The 20,380-nt window shown below is 41.7% G+C and overlaps 1 protein-coding gene across 1 annotated transcript; it reads right to left on the reverse strand.

Annotated features, from left to right (window-relative positions):
- Nucleotides 1–531: 531 nt before the first annotated feature.
- tab2 (TGF-beta activated kinase 1 (MAP3K7) binding protein 2) lies at nucleotides 532–19,787 on the reverse strand. The gene is made up of 7 exons (XM_044049492.1): nucleotides 19,682–19,787; nucleotides 13,597–13,787; nucleotides 10,002–11,679; nucleotides 5,154–5,314; nucleotides 4,341–4,434; nucleotides 2,656–2,751; nucleotides 532–2,370 (listed from the first exon to the last, which is right to left on the reverse strand). The coding sequence occupies exons 2-7, from the start codon at nucleotides 13,696–13,698 to the stop codon at nucleotides 2,231–2,233; spliced, it is 2,271 nt and encodes a 756-aa protein (XP_043905427.1). The 5' UTR covers nucleotides 13,699–13,787; nucleotides 19,682–19,787; the 3' UTR covers nucleotides 532–2,230.
- Between the last annotated feature and the right edge of the window lie 593 nt (nucleotides 19,788–20,380).

Here is a 20,380-nt window from a genome sequence, read left to right on the forward strand (position 1 = left end):
CACACACGCACGCTATCACCACACACGAGAATGAGCCCTTGGTGTGTTTTCTCATCCAAACCTGAAAGAGTAACTTTTCTAGCGTTCTGATTTAAAACCAAACTTGTCCTTGATTCTAAGCATTAAGTGGTGAACACGCAGCAGACTGAAAGCTGTTTCTTTATCCCAGTGTCCACGTGCAATGCACCATCATGTTATTATCATCTTATTATCAAGTTATTATCATGTTATTAAAGCAGCACGTGTTGTTTTCTGTTCCTGCCTCAAAGTGAGGAATCGCTCCCGTCTTTACTTTTGTAAAGGTTGCATTTCCTGTGCCTGTCAAAATAAAAACACTCAAGTCACAGGAAATGTGATGATACGTGTATTGTTATTATAATTATTATTATATGAATGCATGTGTGATGAATATGAACCTAAATCTACGTCACAGGAAGCTAATACTGGAGCTCCACGTTAACTGCCCTTCTTGACTTCCACTGCCATCTAGTGGAGAAAAGATTCCATGTGTAGTATTATGAATAAGACACATTCAGAATAGATTTTTTTTTATTGTTTTTACAAATAACTTATCTGTTACAAAGACAGTTTTCCCAGCTAAAATCAAAATCAAAAAAAAAGAAATAAAACAAAAACTTTAGATATCCAAATTATTATTATTTTTTCCATTTAATAAAACATGAATAAACTGCCTCTTCACACCAAGGTGCAGATCAAGCTGAACCGGTTTCTTTGGGTTGGAAAAAGGAAAAAATAAAAATGTTGTAAGTGCTTAAGAGACAATTCATGTACTTTTAAACGGGTTTACACAAAATCAGAGGTTTGCTTTAAAAAAGGCACTTGTACGTGACAAAAGAGAAGAGATCAATACAAATTCAATTCGAAAGGCAACATTTCACAATGTGGTAAAAATGTAACTAGTCCACAGTTAAGGTAAGTTAATGACAAGAGTAAACTTTAGAAACACCCCCATCAATACAAGCTTTGGAGGATGAATGGAGCCAAATAACAGGAGAAGAATAAGTGGACAGTCATCTTGTGCTTACACCGAGAAAAACATGAGATTTTTGCTTTTCTTTATCTCGTCTTTTATTTTTTTTGCCTCATCTGCTTGCAAGATACTGTAACTATGGCAACCTGTTGTACTTGTGTCACTGGAGCATGATAAACAGAAAGACTTTGACCTCAGGACCTCACACCACCTAAACTCACAGCCTGATTGTACTGGGAAATATTATAGTGTCTCTTTGCACTGAGGTGTTTTTGTCCCCAAACATCAAACCTACATTCCAGTTGTCAGATAACATGGCAGTTTGACTCGTTCCCTCACCCCGACAGACCGAAGGAAAAACAAAAACCGAAAAAACGAAAAACAAAGTGAAACGATTCCACTCTGCTGCATCTGCACCTCGTACACAGGGAAGTCAGCAAATGACACGAGCGATGAACGGACCCGGCAGACGTAGCTTCATGATGACTGCTCTGTTCCTCTGCTTCTGCAAGGCTTCAACTCTCACAGATCTCAAGTAAAAAGCTTAACGAGGAGCATGACGCTTATTTGTTTGAAAGAGGGAAACAAAAGAAGTTATTAAAGTCTATAAAGCTATACTTACAAGGAAATACAAGTGATTCAAAGAGCCAGGAAGGAGGCAAACTCTAAAATATGTACAGAAGAAAAGCTCATGGGGACGTTCTGCCTCCGTGTACTGTACACAAAGCATGCAACTTAGTTTCTCTGATTCACTAACTCACGACTGAAGAGACCGAGAGCGACAGCGACACTTTGACAATCTCTACAAACGGCAAACGAACGGGAGAATCCACACGGTTTCCCTTCAGAGGCTGAGTCCAGTCCCACAGTCATGTGTGTCTCTGTGTCTGTGTGTGTGTGTCTGTGTGTGTGTCCGTGTGTGTGTGTGATACTAATACTGTCAGTGGGATCAGTGAGGTAACCTCGGGGCTGCAGACGAGCACAGTGAGTCTCTCAGTGAGGTAACATCTACTTCAACAGCAGCTGTAAACACACTCCAGTCAAACCTTCAGTGAACAGCGTTCTGTAAAAACCTCAGAGAGAAAAGCGGCCGCACCGAGGCGTCACCTGTCACCTGTCACCTGTCACCTGTCCCAGCTTTAATACATGGATGGGGAAATACAGGAGGTCCTTTTCTATTGTAGGCGAGCAGAGGAGGACAGAGGAGGACAGAGGAGGACGCAGCGTGGCGCGGTCGGCTCAGAAGTGACGCGGGAACTCACACTGTTCACAGCGGTTTAAGGCGGGGTGGTTCAGGAAGGTGCAGGCGGTGCAGCTCCACTGTGTCCCCTCGTCCTCCTCATGCTCTGCAGCGGGCTTCGCCGTCTTACTGCCCGAGTCTGCCCCAGACACAGAGACAGACAGAGACAGACAGAGACAGACAGACAGAGAGACAGAGACAGTCAGTCCTCAGTTGAACCAGCAACAGTTAACAGTTAATTACCTCTGTATAGTGTCACACTTGGTAGCATGGAGTTCTATATTCCATATGATATATTCTATATTCTATATTCTACATTCTATTAAGTTGTTAAAGTGTTTCTTTAGGATTGATAGATTGTAAACGTGTCAGTGTGAGTGTGTGACAGAGATGGTCTCAGGTGGTCTGTTGTCAGCACACTTACCAACAGATGAAGTACCTTTAGGTTTGGGTGGGACAGGACCAAGGAATCCAATGTTGTCATAGAAATTATGGATTGCACTAGGATTAAAGTGTGGTCCTGTAGAACACAGGAAACACAGATTATTTACAGCTCCACCATAATATGACTGTGTTCATCAACTGTCCACTGTTATAGCATGAAGCAATAATAGCACATCATAACAAGTCTACTCCTCCTCCTCCTCCTCCTCCTCTTCCTCCTCTTCCAATTGTTCCAGCCAAATTAAACTGAAGTTATTTATTTATTAATGTTTGAACTGGATATTTGAACCATGTCTTTTGTTTTGAAATATTTTAGTGTGGATGATATAACAGCCACACATTTATGTGTGTGTTTTAATTTTTACATTTTTACTTTGGGGCTTGAAACAAAAGATGTTTGACCAAATTACTGATCAAGCTCCAGTAATGAGGCTCGTTGTTGCAGAGACAGACCCACTGATTTTATTCATGGCAGGACATCGTTGATTATTATTATTATTATTACTTTATTTCTGTTTATATTATTATTATTATTTTATTTCTGTTTATATTATTATTAATCTTTTATTTCTGTTTATATTATTATTATTTTATTTCTGTTTATATTATTATTATTATTAGTATTCTTTTATTTCTCTTTATATTATTATAATTGTTTTATTTCTGTTTATATTAATATTATTATTTTATTTATGTTTATATTATTATTATTTTATTTGTTTATATTATTATTATTGTATTTCTGTTTATATTATCATTATTATTTTATTTCTGTTTATATTATCATTATTAATATTTTATTTCTGTTGATATTATTATTGTTTTATTTCTGTTTATATTATTATTATTATTATTATTTTATTACTGTTTATATTATTATTGTTTTATTTATGTTTATATTATCATTATTATTATTGTATTTCTGTTTATATTATTATTAATATTTTATTTCTGTTTATATTATCATTATTTTTTTATTTCTGTTTATATTATTATTTTATTTCTGTTTATATTATAATTATTATTGTATTTCTGTTTATATTATCATTATTATTTTATTTCTGTTTATATTATCATTAATATTTTATTTCTGTTGATATTATTATTATTGTTTTATTTCTGTTTATATTATTATTTTATTTCTGTTTATATTATTAATATTTTATTTCTGTTTATATTATCATTATTTTTTTATTTATGTTTATATTATTATTATTGTTTTATTTATGTTTATATATTATTATTATTGTTTTATTTATGTTTATATTATCATTATTATTATTGTATTTCTGTTTATATTATAATTATTATTTTATTTCTGTTTATATTATCATTATTATTATTATTTTATTTCTGTTTATATTATCATTATTATTATTTTATTTCTGTTTATATTATCATTATTATTATTATTATTGTATTTCTGTTTATATTATCATTATTATTATTATTTTATTTCTGTTTATATTATTGGTAACCAGAGACTACATCTCTGTTAACAGTGGAGTGTTGAACAGGAGACGACACGTGTGTCACAGCTGCAGTCTGCAATCATGTCTGACATCATGCAGTACAACACAGACAGACATACACGCAGAGAGACAGACAGGCACACAAACAAACACACAGACAGACAGACAGACAGTCAGACTGACAGATTCCTACCTCTTGTTTGAAGGAGATCAATTTCTTTGGTGAGACAGTCGATGTCGATTTGCAATAATCTGTTTTTGCATCGTAACTGCTTCATTTCCTCAATCTGACAAAGACAAAAAGCATGAGTGTAAGTGACTGTGACCACGCCCCTTTCCTCAGTGAACACCACAAACCAAAGAGCTACTGAACTTAGCGACAGCAGCTAATGAACCTGCCACAGCTGTTTCCCTCCTCTTCCTCTGTGACTCAAGACAAGAGAAGACAAGAGAAGACAAGAGAAGTTCATCTGAACGTCTAAAAAACACTCACGGCTGCTAATGAAGACAAACATGAAAGAAAAGCAGGAGACATGTTTCACAAGTATGGAGCTGCTGCTGCTGCTGCTGCTCTTGGTGCTGGTGTTATTGCTGTTACTGTTACTGCTGCTGCTGTTACTGTTATTGCTGCTGCTGCTCTTGGTGCTGCTGCTGTTACTGTTACTGCTGCTGCTGTTACTGCTGCTGCTGCTGCTGCTGCTGCTGCTACTGCTGCTGCTGCTGCTGCTGCTGTGTGGACTGTGAAGTGAATCTGACAGACACTGTGTTCCCCGTCAGTGTGGGGACGTGGAGAGATATCAGCCAAATCATAAACAGAGCCTGTAATCAGCATAGTTTCAGAGTGGTGGTGGTGGTGTGACCCAGATTCCATTTGTTTCTCAGTAATAACCATAAAAACGGTTGTTGCAGTTTTCTGTTGACTTCCACAGTTAACAGCAACATCACAATGAGCTTTTTCTTTTGGAAACGATTGATGTGCCAGTAAAAAAGAGGGAAAGGAGCTCACCGAAGGAATTTGGGAGGCCGAGTTGGATCTTTCCAGTCGTCTCCTGGTCAGGTCGTTCTCCATCTCATTCACCTCCTCTTTTAGCTTCTCCAGCTTCTTCTTCTTCAGTTCCAGCTCATGCCACAGCCTCTCCATGCGTGCCTTCTGGTGGACCAATAACGCTGGACAATGCAAAACAAGGAGAAAGTATCATCAATAAGTGTCCCCTTTTGTTTTTACAAGTTCTCAAAAAAGAACTCAGTATTATACAACACTGCAGTTACTAACCCTGTCATATTCATATTAAGGTGTTACTACACAATGCAGAGGAAAAGCTAACGCTAGCAAGCTACACTTTGACCAAACGCAACCATTACATCTCATCCCTGACCCTAAAACTCAGGTCGTCGTCGTTTGTGGAGCAGCTGGGAATTCTGAATTCTCTACCTCGCTCGATCGTATCTGATTGTCTCTGATCGTCTCTGATCGTCGTCTCTGATCGTCTTCTCTGATTGTCTCTTATCGTCGTCTCTGACTCTAATCGTCGTCTCTGATCTCTAATCATCGTCTCTTCTGAATCTGATAAATTGTCTCTGATAGTCTCTAATAGTCATCTCTGGATCTCTCTAATGGATCTCTGATCATCTCTGATCGTCTCTAGATCTCGTCGATGTCTCTGATAAATCATCTGATCGCTCTCTGTCTCTGATAGTCTCTGATAAATCTGATCGTCTCTGATGTCTCTGATAAGTAAATCTGATAAGTCTCTCCTAGTCTCTAACCCGTCTCTGATTGTCTCTAATCATGCCTTTGATAGGTCTCTGATGGGTCTCTAATCTCTCTTGTAGTCTTTGATAGCCTCTGATCGCCATCTCGATGTCCTCTCTAATGCTTTTGATGGACGCTCTAGATAGCCTCTGATCGCCTCTATTCGGAGTCTCTATCTAATGTGAGTAATGCTCTAATGATGAGTAAGCTCTGATGTCTCTGATGCTTAATCTCTAGCCTCATGTCTCTAATGATGCTCTAATTAATTATCTCTGATGGGTCTAACTGAATGAAGCTCTATGAATAATGCCTCCTGAATAGCTCTACTCTGATAAGATCTCTAATAGTCTCTAATCGCTTAGGTCTCTGATTGCGTCTCTGATCGGTCTCTATAAATTAGTCTCTGATAGTGTTGAGGTCTCTATAGATCGCCGCCTCTGAGATGGCTGATCATGATCCATTGATGTCTCTGATACTAGTACTGCCGCTGTAATAGGAGGGAAGAGGTCAATGATCGCCTTTATCTGATGGTCACGAGTGTCTCTCTAGATGCTCTACCTGTAGCCTCTCTCCTCTGCGATGCTGCCGTCTCTGATGAGTCTCGTCTCTGCTCTGATGGAGTCTCTCTCTGGATCACCGTCTCTGTCTCTAATCGTCTCTGATTGTCGTCTCTGATCGTCGTCTCTGATCGTTGTCTCTGATCGTCGTCTCTGAGGGCATCACCCATTATGTTTCCCACTATTTCACAGCGGCTGTGTGACTTAGATGAGGGAAGAGTCCTAACTCCTAACTAACATCTGTGCACTCTGAGGGCATTTCCTCATCAGCAGGTAATATTGTAAAGAAATAGAGAGCCACAGCTTCCATGACATTGCTATGGTAACTTGTTGTAGAGGAGACTTTGTCCCCTCCCCTACAGTGTTTTAGTAGAAACCCAGTCTTGTCATCATGGCTGCAGACTCATCCAGGAAGCGAGTGTTATTTTATGGTCTTCAGTTCTTCCGCTGACATGAACATGGTACCGTGGCTTGTGTTCACCAGCTCCATTGAAAACAAATACACATGGCCAGGAGAGGGGGAGGGAGGGGGGCGGGAGGGGTAGTGGGCGCCACCGAGAGCTGTATGTTATGAACGTCATAACCTCAGCAGTGCTGTTAATAAAGTCACACTTTAGAGTGACAAGTGTTCATAAAAGAATGCAGAGAGAGACATTTGTGGAGTATTAGTGTGAACAGGGATGTTTGAATCTATTAGAACGAATTATGGGTCATTATGAATCTGTCAGCTCCAGTTTTCACCTCGTGGACTTACAGACACAGGTCTAGCAGCTGACCCGTGTTCAGGACCACACCTCACTGTTCTCAGCATAATTCTGAGTGTAAGGAGAGACAGGGGAACGACACACATGTCTGTGGTAACATGAGATCACAGTCGTCCTGGCAGCAATAAGAGAGTCCAGGTCACTGAAAGGCAGACCATGGTCCAGATCCAGAACCATTATCAAAAACTACTGTCATTTTGACAGATTTGTATTCTTTTTTTGTGCAGCTATTCCAGCCTTTCTTTAGTGAGTTTTCATTGATTAAGATAATGTGCTTGTTATTCTCTGCTTTAAAGTGTCAAAGAAGAAACCAGTTTAACATCAGACGTGAGACTTGGAGCTAAAAGGCTTGTCAATCAGGACCAGGTCTATTTCTTCTTAATTATTATGATAATGATAATGATTCTCTGTTGAGGTTTACAGCTTTATTCATGTGTTTCTCTGTTGTCCACTGGTGTGTGTGTGTGTGTGTGTGTGTGCGTGCTGTGGGTCATACAGAGAGCAGAGGGGAAAACACACGTCTTATTTCACGTGCCGTCACGTAAATAAGATAAATAACATATTTAGTGTTTAAAAAAGGGACAAAGTATAGACCTGTTCTGTTAAATGAGTTCTGTTGTCATCTGGCACTTGAATAGAAAATAAAATGAACTTGTCCTTCAAGAACTGGCTTTAGAATTCATGAAAATAATTGATATCACTTATTAAATGGTCAATACAAATAAATGAATGCATGTAAAACTTTGACATATAAACAGATAAACAAAAGGAAAGTGGTCTCCGGAGGGTGAGCAGCTTCTCTTAGTCGTACTCACTGCAGCGCAACTTAAATGTGATTCAGTCAAAAGCCCAAAAAAGGAAACACTAGTGCGCTCTGAGACGTTTGACTCACACCTCATGGACATGGACATACAGTGGATTATTTCCACACTGACTCAACATTAGTGACACTGAGTACACACAGCTTGGCTCATGAAATACATTAGAGTCCATGTTTTGGAAAGTGTCCTTTAAAACCACAAATTATACTTTTATAACAAAATGACTTTCTTGGCAGGAAGCAGTGGAAAAAGCATTTAGACCAACAGCTGGTCACAAAAAAACAGATAGTATTGTTTATTTTTGAAAGAGCTTTAAAACACTGCACTTAACATTTGCAAACAACCAACACAGAGTCCAGAAGAAACCAAAGAGATTCACTGCCCATGAAATCCTCGTCTGCAGCCAAGAATTCAATAGCAACGTACGTCGCAATATAACGTAGGACAACTCACTGAAACGTGCTCATTGAATAACATGCAGCTCTCGCTTCAGTGTGTAACTGTAATGTCACACACACTGGACACATAATGAACATGAACAAGTGTTAAAGGCTTTGTGATTCACCATGTCATGACGTCAACATAACAAAACTGACCTCAAACCTTTCTGCTGAGTGTGTTTCTGCAGAGTGTGTTTCTGCAGAGTGTGTTTCTGCTGAGTGTGTTTCTGCTGAGTGTGTTAATGTGTTAATGCTGAGTGTGTTTCTGGAGAGTGTGTTAATGCTGAGTGTGTTAATGTGTGTTTCTGCTGAGTGTTATGCGTGTTTGCTTGTGTGTTTCTGCTGAGTGTGTTTCTGCAGAGTGTGTTTGGGCTGAGTGTTCTGCTGAGTGTGTTAATGCTGAGTGTGTTTGCTGAGTGTGTTTGGGCTGAGTGTGTTTCTGCTGAGTGTGTTTCTGCTGAGTGTGTTTCTGGAGAGTGTGCTGAGTGTGTTTCTGCTGAGTGTTTCTGGAGAGTGTTTCTAGAGAGTGTGTTAATGCTGAGTGTGTTAATGCGAGGTGTTTTGAGTGATGCTGAGTGTGTTAATGCTGAGTGTGTTTCTGCTGAGTGTTTGCTGAGTGTGTTTCTGGAGAGTGTGTTTCTGGAGAGTGTGTTTCTGCTGAGTGTGTTTCTGCTGAGTGTGTTAATGCTGAGTGTGTTTCTGGAGAGTGTTAATGCTGAGTGTGTTAATGCTGAGTGTGCTCGCTGAGTTAATGCGTGTTTCTGCTGAGTGTGTTCTGCTGAGTGTGTTTCTGCAGAGTGTGTTTGGGCTGAGTGTGTTTCTGAGTGTGTTTCTGAGTGTGTTAATGCTGAGTGTGTTTCTGCTGAGTGTGTTTTGTGTTTCTGCTGAGTGTGTTTCTGAGTGTGTTAATGCTGAGTGTGTTTCTGTTTGAGTGTGTTTCTAGAGAGTCTGCTGAGTGTGTTAATGCTGAGTGTGTTTCTGATGCTGAGTGTGTTAATGCTGAGTGTGTTTCTGCTGAGTGTGTTTCTGCTGAGTGTGTTTCTGGAGAGTGTGTTTCTAGAGTGTGTTTGGAGTGTGTTTGGGCTGAGTGTTTCTGCTGAGTGTGTTTCTGCTGAGTGTGTTTCTGGAGAGTGTGTTAATGCTGAGTGTGTTTCGCTGAGTGTGTTTGAGTGTGTTAATGCTGAGTGTGTTAATGCTGAGTGTGTGCTGCTGCTGAGTGTGTTAATGCTGAGTGTGTTTCTGCTGAGTGTGTTTCTGAGTGTGTTTGAGTGTGTTTCTGCTGAGTGTGTTGTGTGTTTCTGCTGAGTGTTTGTGTTTGCTGAGTGTGTTTGTGTGTTAATGCTGAGTGTGTTTCTGCTGAGTGTGTTTCTTGTTTCTGGAGAGTGTGTTTCTGCTGAGTGTGTTAATGCTGAGTGTGTTTCTCCTGAGTGTCTTTCTCCTGAGTGTGTTTCTGCTGAGTGTCTTTCTCCTGAGTGTGTTTCTGCTGAGTGTCTTTCACAGTGATGGTCGTGTTGCTCACCTTGTGTGTATGCTGCATCATCAGAGCTCATGCTGAGTCTGCGAGGCTCACTCGGCCTGTCCCTGTGAGGCGACAGTGGGTCTGAGAGATGAAGGGGGTCTGGCTCCACAAAGTGGTGGTCTGCAGGAAGGCTGAGGAGGTTGTTGGGCTCAAATGTTGGAGACACTACTCCGGGGGACACAGCTGGGGGCTTATTGGGCGACACGGTGATTTTAAAAGTGTATTTGGTGTTGGGCTGGGTCACCACCACGCGCGGAGAGGAGGCGGTGCCTCCCCCTCCCACAGAGGCACGAGACTTAGGCGGGTGGTGGTGGATGTAGGCCGGGCCCATGCTCACTTGGCCTCCCATGTTCCTGGCCCCTGAAGAGCCCTGCAAGGGAGTGTTGGCTGAGATGTAGAGTTTTGGAGGGTTCCCACCCCCACCATAGTTACTGGAGGCATTGGCAGAAATGTAAAACTTGGGCTGGGAGCGGGGGCCGCCTGAGGCCACGACAGCCTCCTCAGAGGGAGTGATAGCAGCAGTAGGTGGGCTGGCAGAGATGACAACAGTCGGCTGGCTGCGGCTCAGGCCTGGGCATCCAATTGACAGAGGGGTAGTGGGGACAGTAGCCACCCCAGTGGAGGAGGACGTAGAGGAGGGACAGGAGGAGGAGGTGGAGGATAAACGCGGACCACTGCTAGTCCGCAACACAGCTGTTGTGGTTGTGGAGTTGCTCCTTTGAGGAGATTCAAGTTTAATCTCTATCTGATTCTTCCTTGGACCAGTGGAGATGTTCTGGATGTTGTACTGGCTGATGGTAGAGGAAGGGGGCATGACAGAAGAGGAGGAAGAGCATGAGGAGACACCAGAGGAAGAGGCTTGGCTTCCAGTGGGAAGAATGGAGGGTGCCTGTGGATTTGTGGGGGAGCTGATGGGCATGTAGACATGAGAGGTCTGGTGGCCCTGGGTCTGGTGCTGTGAGGTATGTGAAGAGGAGGCGTGCTGAGGGCCGGACCAGGAGCCGGACAGGGAGGAGGGGTGTGTGATCTGGTAGATCTGCTGCTGAGGCTGGGACGTGGGGCTATACTGGGCCCTGCTTCCCTGCTGCTGGTTCTGCCGATTTGTACCGGACTGGTAGGGCCTGATATAGATAGAGTTACCCTGTGGACTGCTGAGGCCCGACTGTGGCCCACCATGTATGTGCAAAGAGGTGGGGGTGTTGCGGCCTGTCGGGATATTGGGAGCTAGAGTCACTGTAAAAGGGTTGTAGCGTGGTGTCTGCTGGGCACTCAGAGTTGCTCCTTTGACACCCAGAGGATAAAGTCCAAGGTGTTGTGGAGGCTGTGGTTTGCGCGTGGGTTCCATCACACCAAATACATTAAGGCTGGAGGGCACCTGCACTGGGGCTGATTGGGGCTCTTGTTGAAAGAAGTCACTATTGGGAGCCTGGCTCGTCTGGAGGGGCCCGTCACTCTGGCTGTGAGCCAGAGTCCGGCTGCCGTTCATTCTCAGGCCGTCCTGAACTGGGGCCACGTGCACATTCTGAGACTGCAGGCCCAGGTTCAGCTGGGTCATGTGATTTCGGAGCCGGGTGAAGCTGGGATCGTCAGAAAAGCTTAGGTTTCCTTCCTCGCTGTACAGGTAGCCTGGACTGACTTGGGACAAGTATTCACAGCAGGCGTCCAAGTTATTGTTGTTCTGAGGGAGAAAGAGAGGAAATATTATTAATGAATAAGATTCACATCTGTTTTCTGGAAACACGGATTTGAGCAAATATTCATTGGTCCTACATTGAGGACATTGACACATGAGGGCAGACTGGGCGTGACGACTGACAGGTGACACGTATCCCTTAAATTTCAAAACCCCGCAACAATTACAAAAAAATCAGACTGCTTATTTTCACGCATATCCAGTTACAACAAAGACAGGTTTAATGTTGAGAAACAAAGACTGCCTGAGGTTTTATTAGGGTTCATACCAATCTATCAAGCCACACCCTGAGTATTGTTCAGTATTGGTGACTATTTGCATTGCGACCTTCTACCTACTACATATCAAAAGTCAACTCAACTGGTTTCATTCAGTGAACTTCAGTGTGGTTCAACATGGTGAAGAACATTTCCAACATGGAATGGAAATCTGCTATCGAGCGGTCTTCCTAGTCACTCACAGGGAGAAACGTCCTGTTTCTAGTACTCAACTCATGTCTGACTACAGTACTAAGTGGCTTGAAGTCAGTCAAGTTGTAGTAGACACAGAGGTACTGCTACAGTACTCCTGTAGTAATGGAGTCAAGCCAAGCCGAGTGGTCTCTGTCTGAACCAGTTTGTGCTGTATTTTGTCTTCCTTCTGCTAGTCTCCTTCATGCTTTCATTTTTATGTGATTGTCACGACAGCCCTCCATGGTCATGTGACTCCACTCAACATGGACGGGAACATAACCATTGACTGCAGATGAACTGGGAAGTTGTGTTGTAGTCAAGACCACCTAAACCGAGACCAAGTCGAGACCAAGACCACAGTGTATCGAGACCAAGACAAGACCAAGACTTTGAGGGGTCGAGACCGAGACCGTTCTCGAGTACTACACCACTACTGGGAAGTTGAAGAGGAGTCTGAATTTTGAATTGGTTGGTATAGACCATTTTTCTGATGTTGTCAGATTTCTGTAGCGGTATAATTTCAAACATTTCACATATTGAGCAATTAATGCAGCTGTGTTCAGTTCTTTTCGTGGCAGCTGACTCAAGGTAGCTGCTCCATCTTCCTGGGCCATCCAGAACCATGATCTGCTCCACCTCTAACCTCGGAGAGAACAAACAGAGGCTCTGACAGTGATGCACTAAATGAGTTTCCTAGATGCACAGCTGTATCCATGACACGTGCACATGAGCAGAATACTCACACAGATATGAATAAAAAGTGACAGTGTGACAGAACCAGAACCAAAACTGATTATCATTTGAAAATGTGACAGAAGTAAGAGAACACACATGGAATTTAAACACAGCTGATGTGTTGTATGGTACTGCACACCGGCTGTGCTTCAGCTGTCACTGGTAAACCACTGATAACTACAGAGTCCCGGACATGACATGGTAAAAAAATTCAATAAACTGTCCCCATGAAACAGCTATGACGTGCACATGAAATAAGTATCACGTATTACATGTCATTTAGCAGACGCTTTTATCCAAAGCGACTTACAATGGAATCAAGTACAATTAGCCAGGGGTGGAATCGAACTTGCGACCATGATGTCTTTGGTACACAAGGTAGGGTCTTAACCACTGAGCCACCCCCACATATAAGGTATACGTATATACTTAATACATATAATGCCGGGGTGCAGTGGCTCAGTGGTTAAGACCGGTACCCTGTGGGGAAAGACATCATGGGCGCAAGTTCGACTCCAGCCCTGGCTGATTGTACTCAATTCCATTGTAAGTCGCTTTGGATAAAAGCGTCCGCTAAATGACATGCAATGTAATATAAAGTATAAGGTAATACGAAATATGACGAAATACTAATTAATAATATCATCATTCCTGTAAAATCAACAGATTTTAGCCCCGTCCTTTGGCCTAAATGGTTTGGTTGCACTGTTCTCACCTGCAGAACACACTGGGAGACAACACCCTCTGGGACTTCAGGGAACTTCTGGCGCAGGTCTTGCAAAACCTGAATGTCAATCTGGTGGCTTCCCTGGGCCATTCGTATGTTACCAAGACAGGACTTCTTGTTCTGTTCAGCGCACTGGGGCGTCAGTCGTGGCAGCAAGTCACCTTCATCTTGAACATTTTCTGAAACAAAAAAGGGGAAACATATCTGATAAGTAAAAAGAAAAGAAAACAAGGACTCACACACAATCTAAGCTATCTCTGATACAGTGTGGTGTACCGCCACTACAATCTTGAGGTTGTCTAATTCATTTCAAAAACAGATGTTTTTATAAATGTAAGAATAGCAGAAAGAGCTGACAGAAACATCAACATTCAGTGAGTGAGGACAGAATGATCAGTCTCCACAGATGATTCCAGGAATTCACTTTTATTTCTAAAGCTAGAGTAAAGAAGACAGACCTGCAGGGCTATTTACACACATAACTCTTTATTCATCCGCTCAATCTAAGTTTTTGTACATGCCTTCTGCACAGTCAGTGCAATTTGTCAATTATTATAAGGTGCAACTGCATCGACCTCTGTGATCCTGTGCTTCATGTTATTCATGTTGTTACTGTGGCTGCTAGTATTTCTGTCACCATATGGTTAGGTACAGCATGTCACATGCTGTCCTTCCTGTATCTCTATTACTTAGTAAAACACCAGTTACACTAAACACACACATTCAATGTAACCGTGGCCCCTTCAGAACTGGCATTAAATGCCGTTTCTGTGATTGGATAGTGCCTGACCACCAAGTACAGGTGTAAATACACCTGAGGCGAGTTTTTATTCAATCTACCAAAGCACTTTGGGAGGTGGTTGGAGACGCACTGTAACCATATTGAACAGAAATGGATGTGCAGTGAGTGTCCAACGTGTCTCCACTCCACCCTCAGCAGACACAAAGCTGTGCAATCTCCTCTGCTTTTGTAAATACATGTTAACAGCAGGTGTACATGCATGAGGTGAAGCACTCTCCCATCACTAAATGCATTCTGATTGGGCCCTCGGGGATATGGCAGAGTCAAAGTCAATATCACAGGACAAAACAAGACATTTAAAGATGTTTTGGTAAAATCGATCGCCATTTCATGCATTTAAGGGACAAAACAGCTAAGACAAGATTCAAGAGATTTTTCAGTCATGACAACAGTTATTTGCAGTTGCAGCCCAGATGTTTAATGTAGGAGTTTGTGACAGTTGTTCAACTGCTCCTTCTGTTAAGTCAAATCATCATACAGTAACAAATGTAATACATGTTCCACAGGGAAGAGAGTGTGCTGACTGAGAAGCATCACTGTGGTTTCTACTTTTTAGTCTTTGCTTACTGGAGATAAACCTTACACTTAACACCATGTATTACAGTACAGTTTCCACAAAACCTTTACATTATACCTTTGCTTGACTCTTGTATTAGATGCATTTTAGCCCCTGGACCTGACAAACAATGACAAAAAATAGGTATGAATGTGAGACTGGACAGTTCGTCAGTCTGTGTGTGTGTGGCCCCTGTCCTGCGCCTATCGCCCTATGTCAGCTGAGATTGGCACAGCACCGCGAACCCTCCAGTAGATGATGGATGACCACTTGCGAGGGCTTTCCCCGCAGTTCACGGCAGCCACACGGAGGAAAAATGGAGACGCCAGACCCCGCATCTCAGTGTGCCATATAGAGCCACACTCAATCCCAATCTAGTTCACCGACTGGTGTTTCCATCAAATACTATCAGAAAGGAAGCTGTTTGACGTAACATTACATTTGAATTCATTGAATGAATTACAGGTCATTAGAGATTAGCTTGAACTTCCTTTTTGGAAGAAAAAAAATTAACAGTCCTAATAGGTCTATATAGTATTGTAATAGGATTCTTTTCTATCTGATTTTGTTTGTATCGACAACATTTGTTTAAAACTTTCTATATTTTTTTTTACAGTATATAAAATAATAGCAGATAAAGCATGTGTGCAATATTACTTTTTTTTTTGTCTTTGAATATTCACTTGAATCTTTAAGTTTGTTTCCTTTAATATTGTGTCCATTGATATAATCTGTAAGCAACAATTTACAAGTTATAACTCAAAATTAAAATCATTTTTGAAGGACGTCATCTTAATATCGATGTCATCAAAAGTTAGTAGGGTGTTCAGCGTAAATCATGTGTGTCTGTTTCCTATTCTTATGTGCATAAGCTATACTCAGGGCTGGGTGCTGGCCAAGGCAACCTCACTCTCACTCTCTCTTACTCTCACTCACACTCTTACTCTGACTCTCACTCTCACACTCACTCTCACTCTCTCTTACTCTCACTCACACTCTTACTCTGACTCTCACTCTCACACTCACTCTCACACTCACTCTCACAGGCACAGTGCAAGCCAAGGCTCATTTACTCCTAGAAAACAGATTAGCTTCCATCTCCAAACAAATGATCGAGTATGTACTGTTGTATTTACATTTCATTACTCTATTCAGTTTCAGCACGGCACGGCTCGACTCGACTCTGTTTGGTATCATTTTCCATTACTATAGTCCTTCCTCAACGTGGGTGGAGTCATCATAGTTCAGCTACATGAAACGACCGTGACGTCGTTTTATACATGACATGAACAGACTAGTGACTAGTAAAGCAGTAGACTCCATCTTTCCATCATCTACTGGAGGGTTGTGGGGGGTGCTGACATAGGGCGGTAGGCGGGGTCACACTGTGGACAGTTCGCCAGTCCATCGCAGAGCACATGTAGACAAACAAACATTCACAACTATGGTCCATCAAATACTATGGTCAATTTAGAGTGACCAATTTACCTAATCACCATATTGCATGTTTTTGGACAGTGGGAGGAGCCCGGAGTAAACCCACGCACATACTGGGAGAACATGCAAACTCCATGCAGAAAGGTCTTCTACTATAGATCATTCAGAATCAGCTGTTATCACATAATCATCACGCTTCTTTGTTTCTTGGTTCATTCATTATTATAAAGTGAGTTTGGTTGGGGGTGTTTTCCCCTGTTTCAAAGAGCAGCGACTGCCACTAATCTTCAACCAAGATCAGTGTTAAAGGAGCAGGTGAAAAAAAAACCCAGTCATGAGAACTTGCCATGTCTTTTGTTACTCTGCCCTTCTGAATGCACTCTGTTGTTCCTGTGGGAGAGTTTTGTCTGCTCTATGGTGATCAACTCAAGAAGCAAAAAGGAGAAACTTTAACACTTGAGAACTAGCATAGTCCTGCAATGAATCTGCCAAGAAGCAGCTGTGCTTCTGTCTCATCAACATGATAAAGACGTGTAATGTCACAAGACGTCATAAAGAGTCATTAATCAGCTTTGCACAACATCCATGTGTAGATGATGACAGGAGCTGTTTGGTTACTGTGAGTGGAGAGGAGGGGAGAGACCTGGAGCCATGTTCACAAACATTTGGCAAAAACTCTAGCCTATAAATATCAGGAGCCAGATCCAAGCAGATCAGTATATGACATTAGAAGAAAAAAAAACATATTTAATAATTCTGCTAGAACTCAACTTTTTATTTCACTAATTGAATTCCTCAAAAATCAGACTAACACACCCAGATAATGCCAAATTTGTAATGCAATTATGTTCCGTGGGACCAGAGTCAGACATGTGCATGTGCCACTGTTCCAACCTCCAGCTAATACTTGGAAATAACAGTAAAAAACATCTAGACTGAGGACCAGCTTCATGGACGATAGGAAGACATAGAATGGCACTTGACATGCTAACAACTACCCACCAGCTAAACTGGAAACACATCAGTCAAAAACACCATTAGCCCTTCTGTACTGATATACTGTATATAGTGGAGATACAAGGAGCTACGGCCTTTTCTCAACTTAACTGTGCATGGTAATGGACTGAATGACATTTTCAAAAACTGGATACTCAACACTCTAGCTGTGTTTTCACCGAGTGCAACCATTCAGTTTAGTAGAGTAAGGTTGGTATTTCTGTGCGTTTCCATGAGGAATCGTACCAAAATAACCAGCCCCAACTGTTCCATTCTTTGGCACCCTTCCCTTTGGATGCCAGAGTAAGATGGTGCTGTGCGGTCAGAGTGGAACTAGACTGGAAAAACATCATTCCCTTGCAATTGGTGAAAATATCCCATGGAGGTCGAGATGAACGCCTGCCGTCTTTTCTCTTAGAACTTGACGTGTGGCTGAGACAAACACCAGTATGATGTCATGCTACCAACCCACCTACCAAGTAAAGGTAATACATGTAGAGATTGTACTGTCATAGGAAACCTAGGTGTCCTCAGCTGGATCCTAAGGGGTACGATTTCAAATAGTTTGTAAGACGTTTTGACAAGAACTTTAACCCCCCACGTTAGAAATATCAAATTCAGAATAAAAAGCAAAAGCCTGAAAACATGGTGCGATTAAGAACATTTGATGTAATTAGCACTACTTGAATCTGTTGAATGTACTGTAGGCCACTGATAAGGTTAACATGCAACAATCAATGAGTTATAACTCACTCATAAAATCACGTTTTTAAAGGATATTGTCTAAATATCGATATCCAAAGATAATAAGTCGACCCCATCCCTATGACATACTTCATTCATTCATCCAACTTTTTTTTTAATGCCTTTTATATAAACCAATTCATTCTACAGTTGTAAGGGTGATTTTACTGTCACACACACAAAGTACACCTGACAAACAGCAAGGTCAGGTGTGTCTGTCCATTGAGACGCTGCAGCTACAGTGAATACAAAGTTGAGAGTGTAAAGACAGAGATTGTATCAGTGGTGTGTTCAGCTCAGATCATCTCAAAAATGTATAGATGATTATGAAACAGGAAATGCTGTTTTAAAACTATACAACAAAATGAGATTTAAATGATATGGATTTATGTTGTGCTGAACAGTGAAGAGATTCTAGTAACCAAGTGAAATCAATGAGTTATAACTCACTCATAAAATACGTGAACTATTGGATATTTTATGAGAAGAAATGTTTGCAGCTGTTGTGGAAAACTCTGAAGCGATACAAATAAAACTGAACTGAATTGAATTGAATTGAATTGAATTGAATTGAAAATTGAAGCGCAGTAAGGTGCGTTCAGCGCTGCAAGCTTCACCCCACCCAAAGAACTTTCACAAAGTGCCTCACAACTTAATCTGTAGCATCACAGTAGGTTTTGACAAATCACAGGGCAGCTCAGTAGTGGCTGTTTCACTATTCCAACTCAGCATTACTACAGCACTACTGCCTGCTGCAAAGAAAAAACATCATCTAAAAATAAGAGCAGGACAACAAAAGCAATAAGATCTGCTTAACTTTTAAGCAATCCTGCCTAAAATGTATACAACAATGTCATTTTCAAAGAACTTGTGTTTTTCTTGCCTCTGTGTGGAAGTGAGAACTCATCAATGACTGGATGATAAAAGCTGAAATGTTTTCCATTAGATGGGGTTCTAAAACCGACCATTAGTCAATAACAACCATGTCTTTTGCAATGGAAGAAAAAGGAGATTTCTAATTAGACCATCAGACTATGGAATTCAGGGAGAAGCGCAAAACAATACAAACCAGAAGAAGACACTGCCATATGCCTCTACTTCCACTAGGGGTGCAACGGATAAAAAAACTCACGGATCCGATTGTTCCTCGGATCAGAGTCACAGATCGGATCATTTTCGGATCAGCAAAAAAAGTCTGGCACAATCTTTGGGTGAGGGAACATGCGCACAACGTTTTTTTTTTCATAAATCAATCCGTGGATCACGTGTGTGCCGAACTGAAGATATTGATCCGAACGGATCACGGCTCAGTGATGATCCGTTGCACCACTAACTTCCACTAAAATGTTTTCCATCTCCTCCTCCTAGATTAGCTTCATAAAGTCAAGAGACTACTTTACTTTTAATAGGTTTTCCTTAATTAATGTTTTAATTTGATGAGATGACAGTGCACAATTCACTAGTTGGCAGCTGACCTATTTAGAGGTCAACAGTGCGGTGAGATTGTTTCTTGGCTTCAAAAACGAAAAGGTCCACACCTCCTCACTGCAGTTACAGCCCTGCAGCTGGCCCATGTGTGGGGGAGGCTCTGAGGGAGGCAGTTCAGTTGTTGGTGTCCCTGGAGGCACTGGTGGTGGAACAGGGCCTGGGGCTGCGCTGCACTGCCAACACAGATAGAGACAAAGCTTTCATTGCTGAGGCTGTTATTCACTGTGCCAAAGCACTGTCCCACAGCCCTACATTCATCTGTGGAGGCAGTGGGCCTGCCATGCCCCATCAATGGGCTTATTCACTCTGCCAGGGTGAATGCACCTAAGAATGTCCAAATCAATTAATGCTCAACGAAAATGTGGATAAATAATGAACTGGAGCTTTTGGTAGAAATATCAGCACAACACCTAATGCATTAGCTGCTGTTATGGTCCACACAAAACTAGTTCATTCAAACAAAGAGGCTACACATAACAAGAAACAATAAAATGTCATGGCCTTCTTTTTCTCAGCATGAGAATCTTCACGCTGGAATGTCTGATTGTGATTGTTTGGGATCTTCAAACAACTGTTCTTGAAAAATAAGCAGAATAAAATTAAATACAGTGGAAACAGTAACGCTCCCAAGTGAGCTTTGATCAGAAACATCCTTTATAACAGCAGCAGTGGAGTGTCTCAGTGTTGGGTCCTAGTCCAGTCAAATCTGAACAAATAAAGGGACTAATTGGCAGAAGACACCCCACTCT

The sequence above is a fragment of the Solea senegalensis genome, linkage group LG17 (assembly GCF_019176455.1).
Source record: "Solea senegalensis isolate Sse05_10M linkage group LG17, IFAPA_SoseM_1, whole genome shotgun sequence".
Lineage (NCBI taxonomy): Eukaryota > Metazoa > Chordata > Actinopteri > Pleuronectiformes > Soleidae > Solea > Solea senegalensis.